The following is a 19,619-nucleotide window of genomic DNA, read 5'->3' as shown; positions in this document are numbered from 1 at the left end:
GGATTGCATACACTGTATTCATTCAGTTATGAGCAGCATACCCCCACTCTCTCCCCACCTCTTCCACGCATGCCAGTGGCATGGACATCTCTCCTCCGTGATGGGGAATGCCCTCAGGTATTGCCACTTGCTGTGGATGTGGCTGCCAGCTCCTTCACCTCTTCATCATCCAGAGAATGCGCTAACATGGTCTGGTCATCTTGGTCCTTAGCCTTGTTGGTTTTCTCAGTCAGTACCTCTTTCCCCTGCTTACTCGGTTGAGTCATTCTCCACCACCTCATCAGTGTCGGTGATGTTAAATTAAGAAAGTAACCTAAACCCTAACTTTCGTATTTCAAAGGTAAATGTGAGGTCATAGGGTCATAGAAATATACAGCTTGGAAACAGACCCTTCAGTCCAACTCGTCCATGCCAACCAGATATCCTAACCCAATCTAGTCCCACCTGCTAGCAACTGGCCCATATCCCTCCAAACCCTTCCTATTCATATACCCATCCAAATGCCTTTTAAATGTTGCAGTTGTACCAGCCTCAACCACTTCCTCTGGCAGATCATTCCATTACCGTACCACCCTCTGCGTGAAAATATTGCCCTGTAGGTCTCTTTTATATCTTTCCCCTCTCACCCTAAACCTATGCCCTCTAGTTCTGGACTCCCCAACTCCAGGGAAAAGACTTTGCCTATTTATCCTAATCATGCCCCTCATGATTTTACAAATCTCTAAAAGGTCACCCCTCAGCCTCTGACGCTCCAGGAAAAACAGCCCCAGCCTATTCAACCTCTGCCTATAGCTCAAATCCTCAAACCCTGGCAACATCCTTGTAAATCTTTTCTGAACCCTTTCAAGTTTCCCAACATCTTTCAGAAAGGAAGGAGAGCAGGATTGCACTCAATATTCCATAAGTGACCTAACCAATGTCCTGTCCAGCCGCAACATGAGCTCTCAATGCCTGTACTCAATACTCTGACCAATAAAGGGAAGCATACCAAACGCCTTCTTCACTATCCTATCTTTCAGGGAGCTATAAACCTGCACTCTAAGGTCTCTTTGTTCAGTAACACTCCCTAGGACCTTACCATTAGGTGTATAAGTCCTACTATGATTTGCTTTCCAAAATGCAGGACATCACATTTATCTAAATTAAACTCCATCTGCCACTTCTCAGCCGATTAGCCCATCTGATCAAGATTCCTTTGTAATCTCAGGCAACATTCTTTGCTGTCCAGGAACATCATGATGGTTTTCCCATGCATCTGGTCATCATGTGCATCTAAGTGATAGAGGTTCTGGGTTTGGAGGAAGCATTGCTGAGTAATTGCCATGCGTATTGTATAGTACATGCTGCCGCCACTATATAGCTGATGGAGGGAGTAGATATTTAAGTTGGTCGATAGGGTGCCAGTGTAGCAAACTGCTTTGTCCTGAATAGAATGATGCTTGTTGAGTGCTGTTGGATTCACGTAGGCAGTGGATACTCCATCACACTCCTGACTTTTGCCTTGGAGACAGTAAACAGGCTTTTGGGGAGTCAGGAGATAACTTACCTGATCTGGACTTGCCTATCACTCATCTGCTTTTGAAGACAGATCTTTATGTGGTTAGTCTAAGTTGGAAATCACTTCAATCACTTAGCTGGAAGTGAACCAACTCGCTGTCTATAGCCTGAGTAGTCCTTGTTTTGCTCATTGGTGTTCAGCCAAATTAGTCTTCTATTTCTCGGTCCATAGTCACTGCAAAAAGAGCATGTGAAATTGCTGGGATAGAAAAATGATGCTTTATTCAGTCCCATTCCACTAGATATTCTTGACATGTTCATTTCTATGTTGCACCTAAGACAATGCTTTTAGGCTGCCTGGTAATCATACCAAACTGTGCATTATTTGAATCCAATTAAGAATCTTCAAAGACACTGTCCAGATTTGATTCTTTTAAAACTCTGTCAACAAATTTTTGAGACTATCCAAGAAGAATTGGATGCATGTTTCAACTTGCCTTTCATCTAACTCTGCTTTGTCAAGGAAAAGTCATTTTTCAAAGGAACGATTTCCTTCAAAGTAATCCTGTGAAAGTTGAAATGATTTGTTCAATCATCTAGGATAGGAACGTGCAACCAAGCTTCACACCTACTCGACAGATCAGCAAATCAATGCACTTACTCACTGTATCAACTGTTAATATTCTTAATCAGCTATTGGTCAAGAATTAGATAGTAGTAATGTCATCAAGTAACAAATTTATTAAGTGGTTCAAAGTTATTTTTTCAGCAAGCCTTTATTGCAGTCCAAATGGACAACTAGAGAATTTTGTCACACATAATTCCTCACACTTCACTAATAAATACAATTCAATGTTCTTCATCCCTTCATTCTAGACCTATATGAATCCATTTTTATGCAACTGCAATGTGTAGACAGTGTGACCTGTTTGGTTGTTGCAATCTACCTTGAACATGCCTCTACAGTTGTTGTGGTCTTCCTTCACTGGTCTCATACTACACTGGCCTTTTCTGAATCTCTTAGCTGCGCAAACATCCCAACTCAAGAGTGTCCCTGCACATTTTCCACTGCAGCGTTCCTCCATGCCACTCCTCTATAGTTATTATTCTTCTCTTGGCTTTCTACCACCTCATAATGACATTAGAAAGGGATATAAACCCATTGTGTACCTCTCAGCATTCTTTCTCTCTCCCTCTATATTGCTACACTCCCAACAGCACCCCTTTTTTTTGCACAATGTATATACCCTTCCAGCATTGCAATTCTCTCTTCTCTGCATTCTCTTCAACTGTTCCCTTTAGTTTAGTTTCTGGACCTAGTTTTTCCATGTTCTGCAGTACTTGGTTGTATTTGCTTTCTTTGTTTTCCTCTCCACAGGCTGGAGAAAGCTGAGTTCTGTCCTTTTATTCTGCCCCTGCTTCCCACAAAAACGCACCAAACAATTCTGCTTTCTTTTTTCCCTGCTCCGCTAATGAGACATCAATATCTGTCACCCTCACTATTCCTCCATTTTCCCTTTCAGAAACATGCTAGAATGTTTACTGTCAATCTTACTTGATTGTATTTTATGTTGTACTCTGTAAGAAGTCAGTAGCTTGTATTGAACAATCTGTCTTAGTCTGACTCATGTACAATATGCTATTTTTACTCAAATTCCTTGCAGGGTCTCCACTATTTCTGTTTTCTTTTCTTTCCACTTAATTCTCTTTATTCTTCTACTTTTAATCTTGTTTTGACAACCTCAGACTTGTACAGAAAAAAGGATGGAATTGGACAATAGAAATCTAAAACATAAACAAAAATATTGAAATCTTCGTGAATTTGACTCTTAAAGTAATTGCAAACCAATGGCCTATTTGCTTCTGTCAGTCATTATTCTGCCCTTATGTTACTTATGGTAAATATCTCTGTGCTTCAGAACATCCTCATGTCCTGCAGTATTTCTCCCTGTCAATCTTGCAATGTATCTGTTCTCGGTTCTTTCAATTACCCGACCAAATGTGGGCTTACAACTTCTGCTGTCAAATTGAGAATCGAAACATGTAAATGGAAACTACAGATATTCTGTCCTCCCTTGTGAATTAAAACTAATCCCTTTCCAATGATGAGCATAAACCAATTTTTTTTAACAAGGAAATTTCCCTCTTCCCATCACCTCACTTACCATTGTGAAAGTACTAGACCATAAACATTAGGAAGCATTGGACAGGAGATAGGCACATTTGGATGATGGGCGTAGTTAATAGAGTACCTTCAGTCCAACTCGTCCATGCCGACCAGATATCATAAATTAATCTAGTCCCATTTGCCAGCACTTGGTCCATGTTCCTCTAAACCCTTCGTATTCATATTCCCACTTAGATGCCTTTTGAATGTTGCAATTGTACCAGCCTCTGCCACTTCCTCCGGCAGCTCATTCCATATACACCACCCTTTGTGTGAAAAAGTTGCCCTAGATCCCTCTTAAATCTTTCCCCTCTCACGCTAAACCTATGCCCTTTAGTTTTGGATTCCCCCACCTCAGATAAAAGACCTCATCTATTTATTCTATCCATGCCCCTCATGATTTTATAAACCACTATATGGTCACCCCTCAGCCTCCGATGCTCCAGAGGAAACAACCCCAGCCTACTCTGCCTCTCCCTTTAGGTCATATCTTCCAATTGGTGAGGAACGTGGATACAAATTGGACAAGTGAGGAATTTCCTAAATATGGGATTCTTCTTTAAAAATGTGATGCAGCATTTCTTTTTAGACGTGAATTCCATTTAAACAATTTGCAGCAGTGAAAGCACTGTGTATAATGTCAAGTTGTGAGGGACTCATTGCATATTGCTTCATTCAGGATCTCACCTTTTGAGGTCCAACAGAATGAGTCATTTGTCTGAAGTGCACACTTATTTTGTGTGGAGATAAATGGTGTATTTTACTTGATGCTTTTTTTGCCCCATGCAGTGGTCAGTATCCTGCATTATGCAATCTGTCCAAAGTTGTCAGACATCTAATTCTTTTAACCAGCACTGTATTCTAATTAGTGCTGTCATTTTCTAATACCCACTTTGTCTGGTTTCTACAGATATGCAACAGCAGTACAAGATGGCTCACAGTACTTTGTTCTGCTCATTATAACAGATGGAGTTATCTCAGACATGGCACAGACTAAAGAAGCTATTGTTAATGTAAGTCCTAGTTTATTCCTGTTAATCCAGCAGATCATATTCAGTGTGAATTGAATTCTAGTCAAAGTCATTCCTGAAAACATTTGACATTTGTTTGTACCTACATCCAAAAATGTAATCAAATACAAGATCATATAAAGATTATTTTATTATTTACTGGAAATAAGTCGATACTAAATAAGATTTTATGTAACACAATGCTGAATATGTTTTGAAATATGGAATAATTTCTTTGACTGAAAGGTGACACAATGTTTATCATTCTATAATCTAAATTTCTCAATACAATACTCAAATTATTGTAACTTGGCTGTAATATTTGATTATTGTGTTGTTTTAAATATTTTGATCATAGTGGATTAAAATCAGTTGTGATGCTGGCACACCATGCAGGGTAGCACCCACATCCTCCTCAGTAACTGCTCAGCCATGGGATGGTGTACTGTGAATTACTAGAGAGGACTATTGGGTAGGGCACAACTGGTATTCATTCCATGCATATTTGTGCCATCAGCACCATCTAGTTGTCCACACTAGAGAGTGCTAAAACTATTCGGTTTAAGCTAAAGTGTTGGTCATACATCCCTTACAAGTGTTGCTGCACACAACCTCCATGAGGTTGGCCAGTTTCTTAAAGGAGGAGCTCACTCTTTCAAGGTAGTGCACATGAACTCACACTGCTTCCAAGAGTTTTGCTTTTTGAAAGCAACACATCTTATTTTGAGGAGTGAACTAGAGGGCATGCTGTTGTAGTCCTAGTACTAGTAATGATTAAGGGCTAATTAATAACACTATTTTTAGATTAGATTAGATTACTTACAGTGTGGAAACAGGCCCTTCGGCCCAACAAGTCCACACCGACCCGCCGAAGTGCAACCCACCCAGACACATTCCCTACATTTACCCCTTAACCTAACACTATGGACAATTTAGCATGGCAATTCACTTACCCTGCACATTTTTGGATTGTGGGAGGAAACTGGAGGACCCGGAGGAAACCCACGCAGACACGGGGAGAAACTGACTATTGTAACAAGAACTTTGAGAAATGAGTGAAATTTACATAATGTTTGAAAGTGAGGTAGTTAAGTCTGAAGCAAGGGTGTTAAATTTGAATAAGGGAAATTATGAAGCCATGAGGCACAAATTAGCTGAGGTGATTTGGGCTTATACATGAAAAGGCGTGACTGTAACTAGGCAATGAACAACTTTAAATAACTATTACATGAATTATGGCCGCTATACATTCCTTCAAGCTACAAAAGTCCTCTGTGGCAAACAAAGGGAGTTCTGAACTGTACAGATTTTTAAAAAGGACCTGCAAGGGTCCAAGAAATAGCAATAGATTAGCAGGTTTTAAGCCTATAGTAAAGACAACAAAGAAACGAATAAGTAAAGGAAGGGTAAAATCTGAATATAATTTCACACAAGACATAAAAATGGACTGTAAAAACTTCTTTGTTTTACTGAAATGAATTTGTGTTCATTGCAGAGTGGGGGAACCTTATGGGCAATAAAGAAATGACAGAGAAACTAGATGATTACTTTATGTTTACTTTCACCGAAAAAGGTACAAGAAATTTCCCAAACTAGAGAGCCTAGTAGCTCGGAAGAATGAGGAGTTAAAGGAAATTCATATTTATGAGAGGTTTGTGCTAGAGAAAGATAATGTATCCCATGATCTGATATTCTTCATCCTAATGTTGGAAAGGAGGTGATTTGGAGTTGGTTGATGAACTGGTGATTATGTTCAAATATTCTATCAATTCTGGAATGATTCCTGCACATCGAAGGTAACAAATGTCATCCAACATTTTAACTGAATTGAGTTAAATGAATTGAATGAGCTTCATTGTCACATGTACTGAAATGGGTACAGTGGAAAGTTTAGAACTTGTCACTTACAGTGCCCCCTTAGGTGAAAGCTACCTAGGTACAATTTTTATTTACAGATTAGAGAAATGAAGAGGAAAAAAGTAACATTCCAGTTGTACACACTAAATCATAGTTCAGAAAAATGGGAAGCAAAGTTAAACAGACAAACATAATCTCTCTCCAAAGGTTCTCCACAACAAACCTGCACAGGAGGCCTCCACATGGACATACCACTGACTGCTGCCACATCCTGCACTGGGCCTCTGGTCATTGGCATACCTGCTCTGGTCACTGGCATCCCCACTTCAGATGCTGATGTCCTTTTTCCAGCCACTGGTACTTTTCGGAGACTGAGGCCGGGTGTCCCAGGCTAAGAGAAGGAAGGAGAGAGGGAGAAGAAAAGAAAAAAAAGGGGTGGAGCAGAGGAGCTCCGGCTGGAGCCATCTTATTGCAGCTTAGGCAGAAACCTAGAGATAAAACAGGGAATTACACACCTGTTCACCTTATACCAGAAGTAGGGAAAATGCTAGTATCTAATGTTCATGTTGTAACAAATAACATTTGGATATTAATTATCTAATTGGGCATAGTCAGCATGGATTTGTTGGATGAGCTTGTTGGAGTTTTGCGGAGATGTTAAACATAAAATTGATAAAAGAAGAGCAAATGGATAGAGTATTCATTTTATTTTAATCAACCTGCTTGGACATAAGACCATAAGAAATAGGAGTGGAAGTAAGGCCAATAGGCCCATCCAGTCCACTCCGACATTCAATCATGGCTGATAGGCAATTCAACGGCACTTACCCGTACTTTCCCCATATCCCTTAATTCCTTGTGAGCTTGAAAATTTATTAACCTCTGTCTTGAAGATATTTAATGTTCCAGCCTCCACTGCACTCTGTGGCAATGAATTCCACAGGCCCGTCACTCTGTGGTTGAAGAAATGTCTCCTCATTTCTGTTCTAAATTGATCCCCTCTAATTCTAAGGCTGCGCCCATGAGTCCTAGTATCCCCGCCTGACGGAAACAATTTTCCAGCGTCCACCCTTTCTAAGCCATGCATTATCTTGTAAGTTTCCATTAGAACTCCCAACAACCTTCTAAACTCAAATGAATACAATTCCAGGATCCTCAGCCGTTCATTGTATGTTAGGCCTACCATTCCAGGGACCATCCGTATGAATCTCCGCTGGACACGCTCCAGTGCCAGTATGTCCTTCTTGAGGTCTGGGGCCCCAAACTGGACACGGTATTCTAAATAGGGCCTAACCAGAGATTTATAAAGTCTCGTTAGCACATCACTGCTTTTACATTCCAACCCTCTTGAGATAAATGACAACATTACATTTGCTTTCTTAACCACGAACTCAACCTGCAAGACAACCTTTAGAGAATCCTGTACTAGCACTCTCAGATCCCTTTGTACTTTGGCTTTGTGAATTTTCTCACTGTTTGTAAAATAGTCCATGCCTGTGTTCTTTTTTTTCAAAGTGCAAGACCTCGCATTTGTTCACGTTGAATTCCATTAGCCATTTCTTGGACCATTCTCCTAAACTGTTTAAAACTTTCTGGAGCTTCCCCACCTCCTCAGAACTACCTGTCTGTCCACCTAACTTCATATCATCGACAAACTTCGCCAGAATGCCCCCCGTCTCTTCATCCACATCATTTATATATAAAGTGAACAGCTGACGAACCAATACTGAACCCTGCGGGACACCACTTGTCACCAGCTGCCATTCCAAAAAAGAATCTTTTATCCCAACTTTCTGGCTTCTGTCTGACAGCCAATCCCTAATCCATGCCAATAGTTCATCTCGAACACGATGGGCCCTCACCTTACTCAGCAGCCCCCCATGAGGCACCTTATTAAAGGCTATATTATTTTTATTTATTTTTTATTAGATTCCTTACAGTCCGCACCTACCCTCTGAAGAGGAACTCACCCAGACCCATTTCCCTCTGACTAATGCACATAACATTATGGGCAATTTAGTATGGCAATTCACCATACTGGGAGGAAACCCACACAAACACAGGGAGAACATGCAAACTCCATGCAGTCACCCAGGACTGGAATTGAACCCGAGTCCCTGGCACTGTGAGGCTGCAGTGCTAACCACTGAGTCACTGTGCTAACACACGACGCATCTGAGATAAGTAGGATTTGATCCCAAGCCTGGCTCAGAAACACTACCATGTGTGTAAGATGTGGAGATGCTGGTGTTGGACTGGGGTGGACAAAGTTAAAAATGACACAACACCAGGTTACAGTCCAACAGGTTTATTTGATGGTACCAGTTTTTGGACCACTGCTCCTCTGTCAGATAGCTAGTGGGGTAGTATCATTGGACACAGAATTTTAGTAAATATAGTAAATTTGATCCTGCCCCACTAACTACCTGATGAAGGAGCAGTGCTCCAAAGGTTTGTACTTCCAAATAAATCTGTTGGACTATAACCTGGTGCTGTGTGATTTTTTACTTTGTGTCTAGGAGCCCTATTCAATGGATGTAAAATAATTCTGCTTTCAAAAGGTTTTTGATGAAATCATCACAGGAGGTTGGTCAGAAAAATTAAAGCATGTGGAATTTGCGGTAATATACACCAGTAAATTATACATACAGCTTATAAAATTTGAAGACTTTGTATTTGATGTCAACTCTTAGATACCAACTACAAATAAAAGTAAATACTTAGCATCTAGAGCTTGGGATATTAAAGTTGCCTTTCCAAATTGAACAACTGGTATTATCAATTAATTATGCGATATAATTTCAATGCCTAATTTATTTCTTGCTATTCAGAATAACATGAGCTTTGTTGGTCACTTGGATAGCTTAAGTAGACATCAAATCATTTGACAAGTGCAGAAAGGAGTTTTAATGCTAATGAGCCCTGATTGGCAAATTTTAGAACCCAAAATCTAGGTCAGACTCATCTAGAAGAAATGGATGTTAACATTTCCAGACATTAAAAATTGCAAAATGTGGCAAGCATGACATTCTGATTTCTAAAATTGGAATGTGTCCACATAATTGCCAATCCAATTTCAACCGAGCTCATCTTCAACTGTAAGGGTTTTCTCTCCCGCTGTCACCACTTACCAAGTCATTCAATATGACATCAAAAAGAGCTCAGAAAAAGAGATGGTCAGCTCTAACTCAGATATCACAGCAGTAGAACTAGAATCTGGCCTTTACTAAATGCCTGCTCATTTGCCCATGAAAGCTTTCACAGTCTCTTGAAAAAAACCTAATTAACCTTTATTTAAAGCCAATTTTCATTAAAAATACTAAGTGCCTACAAAATTGATTTTATACTTTAGCAACTAGGTTCAGATGGAGAGAATAAAATCCACAAGACAAGGTAACACTAGCATCCAGTATGGAATGGATTTATATTTGATCTAAAATTTGGCCAAGGCTTCAGTTGAGGAAGAAATAATTGAAAATCAGTCTCTGTGATCATAGATTGACTTGAGGGGCATTCTGAGGCAGTCCAGCCATTTTGCATTCTGAAGTCTGAGAACAGTGACTTCTACTATGAGCCAAGTGTCATTCTATCATGTTTATTTGTTTCCCAAAGAGATACAAAACATGCAAAATGTTTTGAGTGTTCTGTCCATCAAGGTTTGTTCAGTGTGTTGGAATGCCATGCTGCAAAACCAATTCTGCAGTCAGCTGTTCACTGTGTTGCCTCTACATCTATGCAAATGAGGTCTACCTGCAATATTTAATTCAAAACCCCAGCAACATGATATGAGACTGGATAATATCCTGAATGTCCTGATCACCACTGTTGAGGATCTTTGGAATCTATGCAGTTTTGTTTCCAGCATCCAAAACTGTTCTTCAACAAACACACATTTTCAAAGGTTATCTTTGCTACAATTCATTGTTGGCTGAATGTGAAACCTACTCCATTAAAATTCTCTGGAATGCAAACCCATTACATATTAATTCCCTTGTTTCTTTTATATTCTTATTTGGCCTTGAATTGAGCAGCTGATTATCTGTCTTTTTCTCTCCAAACCCCCTCCTGCTGCCTCCAGAAAATACTCCCTTCCTATTCCTGCATCAGCCTATCAGCTGCTGAACCTCTCATCCATGATTTTGTTACCTCTGGACTTGATGAATCAAATGCTGCCTTGGCTCATATACTGTCTTTCATCCTCATAAATTTGAGCTCATCCAAAACTGCCATCTGCATAATGACCTGTAAAATAACTTGTATGGTCATCCATCATTTCTGTTCATGCTGATTTCCAGTGGATCCTCAGCCAGAAATTCCATGAATGAATGATTCTCAATCTTTGTTCAAATTCATATGTCGTTTCAAACTACCCTTTCTCCATAATCTCCTCAAGGTTTACCATCCTCTTGGACATGTGTATTCCTACATCTCTAATATCCTATATGCCCCCCCACCCCCACCCCCTCAACACCATTTATTTATTTTCCCTCTTCATTGTTGGCTGTATCTTCAGGTGTCTAGCCCGTGAGCTATGGGATTTCTTATACCAGACATTCCACTTACATTAAAAAAAATTCCTTAAAGCTTTCTGGCCAATCTTTCGCTCTAGTTTCTATGATTCCTTATGTGATTCTTTGCAGAATTTTGTCTGGTAACACACCTGAGAAGTGCTGTCACATGTTTCCTTTCATTAAAAGTGCACTGTAAATGCAATAGTTGCTGCAGGTTTCCTTTGGACAATGCCATGTGTGGTATAAAAATAGAAAGTCGCACTTTAAAATCAAAAAGGAAAGGAGGTTTTGGAATTCACTGCTTGAGTGTGGTGGACACATTTCAAAAGAGAATCTAATAATTATCTAGCTAGAAAAGAATTCCAGGATGATGGAGAGAAAGAAGGGATTGGACTAAGTGAGTTCTTTGTTTACAAGAAGCTGAATGGCCTGTGCTGTATTATTCTATGATTCAGTTTATACTACTCCACTTGGTCTTACATTCTTTGAGGGATTCCAAATGAGGCTTGGAACATCAATCCTTGATTATGCTTTATCAGTGCTTGTGTTTTTGTACATTTGAAACAATTATATTCTAAATTCATATAAAATAAGGATAGATCTTTGCATATGCTTTTGTGATATCCTACAACTGTTTATCATAATACCCCGATTCTGTTCCAGTTCCTGAAATGGAGTCATTGTAATCTGTTCGAGCATAGTATTTCTTTGTGTGTGTTGAATCTATCTCTTTCAAATGGTGATCGGTGCTCCTTTATGAGCACAAAGATTAACAGCTCATAAAGAATCTTCATAAAATCTGTAGAGTTTACACTTGAGACTTGATTCCACACAAAACATAAATCATAGTCATGCCCCAATACTTAGAGTTGGAGATAAAAAGTGGAGGTCTTGCATTGCTAGGAAAACTGAGAAATATGCAGATTCTGTCATAATTAAATGCAAGAACAAACTTTTGTTCCATAGTTCTGGGATTGGGACAAGCCATTTGTGGATACCTGTGCTAAAGGGTTACAATGATGGAATCGAGTCGAAAAGGGTGGCACTGGCAAAGCACCGCATCAGGCAGCATCCAAGGACCGGGAGAGTCAACATTTCAAGCATAAGCCCTTCATCAGGAATGTGAGATGAAGGGCCTTTGCCCAAAACATTAACTCTCCTGCTCTTCGGATGCTGCCTGACCTTCTGTGTTTTTCCAGCACCACGCTTTTCGACTCTGACTCTCCAGCATCTGCAGTTCTCACCTTCTTCTTAGAGTGATGGAATCTACCACCTGTAAGTTTCACTTCAAATCAAACACCATACTGACTTTGGACTTTGTAACTGTTTCCTCACACCCTTCCTAATAGCTGTGTGGGAGTACGTACTCCTCATGGACTGCAGAGATTCCAGATAGAGCTTACTATCACCTACACAAGGGCAATGAAGGCTGCAAATGCTGATGTCATATCCCATGAACAAATAATAAGAATTAAAACAATTTTGTGCAGTAATATACATGTTCACAAGCTTAATATCTTCCCGTAAGAAAATGTTCAAAGTCTGATTTAATAAAATAACTTGGTTATTTCTCCCAAAGCTAAAATGACTCAATGATGGTGAAAGTGACAATGTTTTCGGATTCACTTTGCTTTTGCTTAATTTAAGGTACCCTGGTGATATATTCATTTACTGAATAATTAAAAGGCAACTTTCTGTAAAATAACCAGGGGTTCTTTCTTAGTTAGAAATTGACATTAATTGTTCATTACCAGAAAATTGGCCTTGAGGGCTATTTTATAATCTGACAGATTCTTTACAATACCTAAACTAACATGAATCATTTGCACTGCAATGGTTGCTGAGGTTGGGAAGTTCATGAATTTTTAAGTCATCTGGGCTTTCCTGAGGAGATGTCTGGTACAGTAATAATGGGTGTCTTTGTCAATGGAAAATGTCTGCTGACGATCTTGACCAGAGATGGGGAACCTTTTCATGTTGGAAGGCCGCGTTACGTTAGTTATAATCTAATAAGGCTGCATCCAAGAAACTTCAATTATATATTCTTCAAAATTCACATTTTTTTAATTGTGGTGGTCAGTCTGTGAGGATTATTTAGTTGAACTTTCTTTTACTCTCTGGTATTTTAAATACATTCGTTTTAAGATTAAAATAAAAATAATAAAGAATGAAAAAAAACATATTAGTAAAAAATAATATACTTGTTCTGCAAAATTTGGATTCATTCAAAAGGCCACACACAATAACCGAGAAGGCTGCAGGTTCCCCACCCCTGACCTTGACTATTAAGGGAAAGATAGTAAACTGACAATTTGCACCTAATTCCTTGTCAGTGAGAAAACCTTAAATGGCAAGTACCTTGCATTGTTTGGGTTCTGTGCTGTGAATTCTATGTATTTCTGGGTTATATCTCCATCACCTTTCAAAAATAAATCTGCAAAGAAAAAGTGCTGGGTAAATTAATGAGGCACGGAGTCAACAAATTGACTGGATCTTATAGCTGACATTCCAGAGGTGGCTGTAGAGCGAAGGGTGCATTGGTTTTGATTATTTAAAACTACTTCAATTTTAGAATAATCACCATACGTAAAGAATGTAATCCATTTATTCAAGGAAGAGAATGAAAACCAGAACCAATGGGTGAAATTTTCATTACTTAATTTTTATTGAAACAGAGGGACTACAAGCAGATGAGAATTCATTGCAATTACCAGTGGGTTTTGTCTTGGCCTTTTAATTGAGCTATAGATTAGCATCCCACTTCCGAGCTCCAATTAGAGTGGGCAGATTGAATTGCATGCCGAATCTGTCAAAGGATTGGAGGCACCATGCATGGATAAGAACCAACAGTCACCTCTGTATTGATTTTGGAGATTGCTGCAATCACAGGAATGGAAAGGTGACCTGGGAAGGGGCCTCAGGGTCTCACTCTTATCTGGTGGCCCTGCTTTGAGATTGGAGGAACTTCAGTGAGCTGCTGTATCCCAAGGACAGGGGAAGTTGACTACCTCTCCAATAATCGGTGGGAATGGAAGTAGCCATGAATGTCAATGGAAGAAACATGATCACACCCAAGTGAAGACGGAACACAGAGGATGCAAAACCTGAAAAGGGTGGGAAAGGTGAGCAGTGAAAAATTTCAGGTCCCAAACTCCACACTCTGACTTTGCCAGCATCCTCCTCAATAACACTCCTAAGAGCAACATACTATGCAGTTCCATTTTTCTCTATCTCCAGGCTCCTCACATCCCTGTCTAAATAGCCATCACTCACCCTCTCTATTAATCTTACTGTGATCTAATAACCATGCCTCACAGTCACTTTCCACAAATGTTGTCCTTCCCTTAGTCCATGAGTGGGCAGGTCTTGTTCCAGAAGGCTGGAGATAATATCAATGACCTGTTTGAAGGCTTGAAGCCTCCTGATGTAATGGCACAGACATACTATACATTGGGGTATCATGTGGAGGTGGATCTATATCTATCCCCTCTGCCCTGTAGAGAGGTTGTGGTTAAGGAGAAGGTACTTGGTGTTTATGTTGTTCCTGGTGGTGCCCTTTCTGTTAATGTTGCTACTCTGCTTTTCCCTCATCAGAGGTGTAAGGTAATCAGCTCCCATTGGTATGATGAAGGAAGGAAGAGAGCTCAGTCAATGAGTATTTTCAAGACTGAGATCATTAGATTTCTTGGCACTAAAAGAAAATCAATTAAAATTGGGATAGGTGGGAAAGTAGAGTTAAGTTGTAAGTCCAGCCATATCATACCAAAGTGGCAGAGCAGGCTTAGGGTGTCATTTTTGCATAATCTTGCTCCTATGTCTTATGTTCTCAAATATTCATTGTCTCCAACACTGGAGCAACAAATACTGCCATAAACTGCTGTGCTAATATGAAGCTACATCACTACATCGACTTTGTTGAGTAAAAATACTGGAACACTCTGCCTAACAACAATGTAGAAGTACCTTCACCACACAGACTGCAACAATTCAAAAGACTTCACTTTTCTTGAATAATACCAGAAATGCTGACCTTGCCACTGATGTTAACAATCTGTGAAATAATAAAAATAATGAATTGAGTCTGTATGTGTTAAAAGATCCATTTTGTTTTCAATTTAAGATAATTCTTATCTATTATTTTTATTACAAACATGCAATCTGATTAATAGTATTTTTTGATTAACATTCTAGTACAATAAGAGGGTTCACAAAATGAGTCCACAAATGTTTCATAGGAACCTTATGAAAGAATAGATTAAATTCCTAAAACTGATTGTGCTTCAGTTACGTAAGGTAAGAACTCAGTAAAAAGATTAGCATCCTCTTAATGAATGCTGAATATAGCGTTAAAGTGTGTGTGTCTCTGTGTGTGCGTGCATGTTAGTAATTATGTAGTTTGCTTCCCCCACTTGCACACTTTCATTACTGTCATCTGTTCTTCTGACATTTCTTGTATTGAGTGACCACAGTTGCCCTTTAGAATATCATTTTCTTTTATAGCTTGTTTTTTTTTATTATGGGAAGGCTTATTAATCCTTCATGTTTACCTATTTTTCACTAAACATTCTGGAGTCATGCAGCAAATAACTTTCCATTCTCACACCAGCCCACATTAATTTTTGTATCTTGTACCTCTGTGTCCAAAGTATAATACAAAGTAATCTATTCACTAGCCCTGTTAGAACTGAGCCAACTACATGATAGTAGCTATTCTACCTTGCTTTCGGATTCTTAAATTTTGCCTGCTGAGGATACTTCCTTGCAGGTAGAGCTTGGAAGCATGCCATTATTTGTGAGATATATTGACACTGATTCACCTGTAGCTTTAATAATGTGCAGAATCTTCCCTGCTCTTAAACAATATGGTTATTGAAAAAATGTGGGAAAATTCAGGGAGGATAACGAGCCAGGCCTTTCATGATATTCAAGCCAATAGTTCAGGACACCAAGATAGAGATATAGAGACATAGAGATGTACAACATGGAAACAGACCCCTCGGTCCTATCCATCCATGCCGACGAGATATCCCAACCTAATCTAGTCCCACCTGCCAGCACCCGGCCCATATCCCTCCAAACCCTTTCTATTCATATACTCATCCAAATGCCTCTTAAATGTTGCAATTGTACCAGCCTCCACCACTTCCTCTGATAGTTCATTCCATAACCGTACCACCCTCTATGTGAAAGCGTTGCCCCTTAGGTCTCTTTTATATCTTTCCCCTCTCACCCTAAACTTATGCCCTCTAGTTCTTGACTCCGTGACCCCAGGGAAAAGACTTTGCCTATTTACCCTATCCATGCCCCTCACAATTTTGTAAACCTCTATAAGGTCACTCCTTAGCCTCCAACGCTCCAGGGAAAACAGGCCCAGCCTGTTCAGCCTCTCCCTACAGCTCAAATCCTCCAACCCTGGCAACATCCTTGTAAATCGTTTTTCAACCCTTTCAAGCTTTACAACATCTTTCTGATAGGAAGGAGACCAGAATTACATGCAATATTCCAACAGTGGCCTAACCAATGACCTGTACAGCCACAACATGATGAGATCCTCCAGACTGAATAGCGAGAAGCCTATTGATAGTGATAATTGCTCATTGTCACTCTCGTTATTATTTAATTTCACCTCATTATTGTCACTCAACCACTCACCAGGAAGTAACTGGACACTAAGAATTCCTGATATTGAGATCTGAGTGGGCCCTTAGTGACTCCAGCTCGACATTTGCTGCTCTGGGCCTCCAGCCCCAAATCTCAAGGTAACCTGCACTGTCAATGACTGCATATACCCACCTCCACAGACCATGCCATCCAACATGTGCCAACATCAGCACATCATTGTTCCCCTTCTCTGATCCGCTTACGGGACAGTTCTGCATGTCACTGGGGAACATTGGAGTGTTCTGGCACCTCTCTTTGTAGGACTGCAGCAAGGACATTTGACATGCTTGGACAGGCACACAGCTGACGACAGGGCCAGGTTCCATTTCAGGGCTGTTTCTCATTCTCTGTTGCAGCACTCGTTCACATTGTGTCAACCGGGATGCTCACAGCTTCCTCTTTGTCTTGCTTTTCTTTTTTGCACTTTGCCCCTTAAAGGATCACAGTATTCCTCTTTTATCTTGCAGTTTAACACAGACACAAAGCCAGGCACTTTGCCATGCTTGTCAGCAGTCCTCAGTCAAGGCAGTTGACATGTTTCTGTATAGCACAGTGTTATGTCAGTGTGATACCTGCACAGATGACAGTAACGAAAGTGTGCAAGTGGGGGAAGCAAACTACATAATTACTAACATGTGTCTGCTGTGTACAAATATAATTCACTAAGTGGTGCACACAAATGCCTACATTTGAGTAAAGTTGACCACAGTCAAGCCTAGGGAGACACCCTTCAGTCAGGGGACTACCAAGCAGCCAGTCAAGGGATATCATTCCAGGGGCTTAGGGTTAATCAGCATTATGGAGTCTATCACTCTGCGGTCCGGAGAATTGGTGACCATCAGTCATGTGAGTCTAATCTAATCTATCTGTAAGCTGTAAGAACACATTCTGAAAATTGTATGTATCTCAGTCAATGGTCTCATCATTCATCATTCATGGTGTCCTCAAGTCTCTCAAGAGACTGGATTTTTCCAGTCTGGGGGCTCTGTCCACGAAAAGCCAAGGGTTGCGGTAACCAGGGAACACTGCTGGGAGGAAGACTGTGTAACTTATCAGGGAGATTAGACTCCGAGTACTTGGATGTACAGGGGATTACAACAGTGAATGGGGTCAACTCGGCATTTAAGAGGAGGAAACATTAGAAGGGCAACATAGAAGGAATAATGTGGGAGGGAACAGTCAGTGGCACCCTGGCTTTGAAATGGAGAATGGATCTGGCATGTTTACTTGATGTACCTGGGACTTTAAGAGGAGAAACTGTGGTAGGAGAGGTAAAGTGAACATTTAGATGGTGAGGTTGTAAGGGAGCTTGGGGATGTTCAAACCTAATAGACGGGTTGTCTACCAGCAATGCAATGTCTAGGGTTCACCAATGTTAAAATGCTGACCTTGAACACATCTGCTTGAGGGGCACTGTTGCTGTAAATAACAAGTGGGCAATTTAGATGAAAATGGGTGCCACTACACCCAGATTGGGTAAAATAAATGTTTCATTCTGAGAGAGTGGGACTCCAATTTTGAGTGATTTAAGACCCTTCTAAAGGCAATACAATTTCACAGATACATATACAATAAAGTTGAGAGACATATACGTGCTATATGAACATTAGGCATGGACCTACAGTGTGAAGTCCATATATTTCACACCAGGCATTCCTGACTAGCATGCAAGAAAATGAATGAATCCAAGAATGGCTGTGATGCAACAGAAATGTTTCTCGAATTTCAAAAAAGTGATAAACTAACAACAACCTTTAATTTATCCATAGCACACTTCATATCTTGGACTAGAAAACATCATGTAGTGCTATGGATTGGCACAAAACCTTGCACACCCCCACACTCTCACTCACACACACACGCGTGCACCATATTTACAATGTGAAAACGAATTTACATTTGCATGCCCATACCACCTATGTGGCCTCAGATGGTCTTCTTTCTTTCACTTCCAGTGTGCCATAGCTAAGGTGGTGTCTTATGAGAGGAGACCTGGGGGACCTCTGTGTACTTTCCTCTGGGTGATCTGGCTTCCTTCCCCGGTCCAAGAAACATTCTTTTTACCCCTCCTGGGTGGATTGTCCATGCTAAAGTGTCCTGGGATGTGCAGGCTAGGTGGATTAGATGTGATAAATGCAGGGTTATAGGGACAGTATAGGGGGTTGTTCTCAGTGGGATGCTCTTCAAAGGGTCAATGTGAACTGGATGGGCTGAATGACCTCCTTCCATGTTGTAGGGTTTCTATGTTTCATTTCTTCTGTGTCTGGTGCTGACACACCACCTTGTGAGGAAGAGGTATCTGAAGTCAGTTCAAGGTCCTTTGTTCCTCTCTCACCTTATCATTGTACCAATGGCTCGAGCAGTGAGTGTAGGACTATGCAAATATCCAGCAGACCAAGTGACAACCACCAACTTGACTGTGGATGCTGCCAAAATGTTCACATACCTGAGGCAGCAGGGTACTGATGGCGTTGCTACAGTCGGGCAACCTATGCACAAATTGCCCTGGGGCCCAACTGCCTGCTGCTTCAGCATGTCAATTAAGTCCCTCGTTGCTAACAGCAGGGGGTCCTCTGCATAAGGCTGAGAGGTGCTTGCTCCCTGGCAGTCCTCCAGTGCCAGTGGTCTGTGTCGTTTCTTTCTTGACCACCTGCGGAGATGTGGGAACAAGCACATCACCAGCAGATCCTCTAGACTCTATCAGAAATAACTAGGCGAAAGTGAGGACTGCATATGCCGGAGATTAGAGTCAAGATTGGAGTGGTACAAGAAATGAACAGCTGGTCAGGCAGCATCCGAGGAGCAGGAAAATCGATGTTTTGGGCAGGAGCTCATCGAGGTGGTAATATCTGAACTAGCTGGCAGTGCAGGAGGCAGGCTTGTCTATGTTTCCTCTGAGGGATCCATACTCTCTTC

The 19,619-nt window shown here is 40.6% G+C and overlaps 1 protein-coding gene across 1 annotated transcript in view; it reads left to right on the top strand.

Moving 5' to 3' along the window:
- LOC132828184 (copine-8-like) overlaps positions 1-19,619 on the top strand; it is a 593,006-nt gene that overhangs the window by 515,010 nt on the left and 58,377 nt on the right. Inside the window, exon 17 of the mRNA XM_060845121.1 lies at positions 4,575-4,677. Coding sequence (XP_060701104.1) covers positions 4,575-4,677 — 103 coding nt within the window. The remainder of the gene's footprint in view (positions 1-4,574; positions 4,678-19,619) is intronic.

The sequence above is a fragment of the Hemiscyllium ocellatum genome, chromosome 26, assembly GCF_020745735.1.
Source record: "Hemiscyllium ocellatum isolate sHemOce1 chromosome 26, sHemOce1.pat.X.cur, whole genome shotgun sequence".
Lineage (NCBI taxonomy): Eukaryota > Metazoa > Chordata > Chondrichthyes > Orectolobiformes > Hemiscylliidae > Hemiscyllium > Hemiscyllium ocellatum.
The sequence above is the reverse complement of the archived record's forward strand: the minus strand, read 5'-3'. Positions and strand labels throughout refer to the sequence as shown.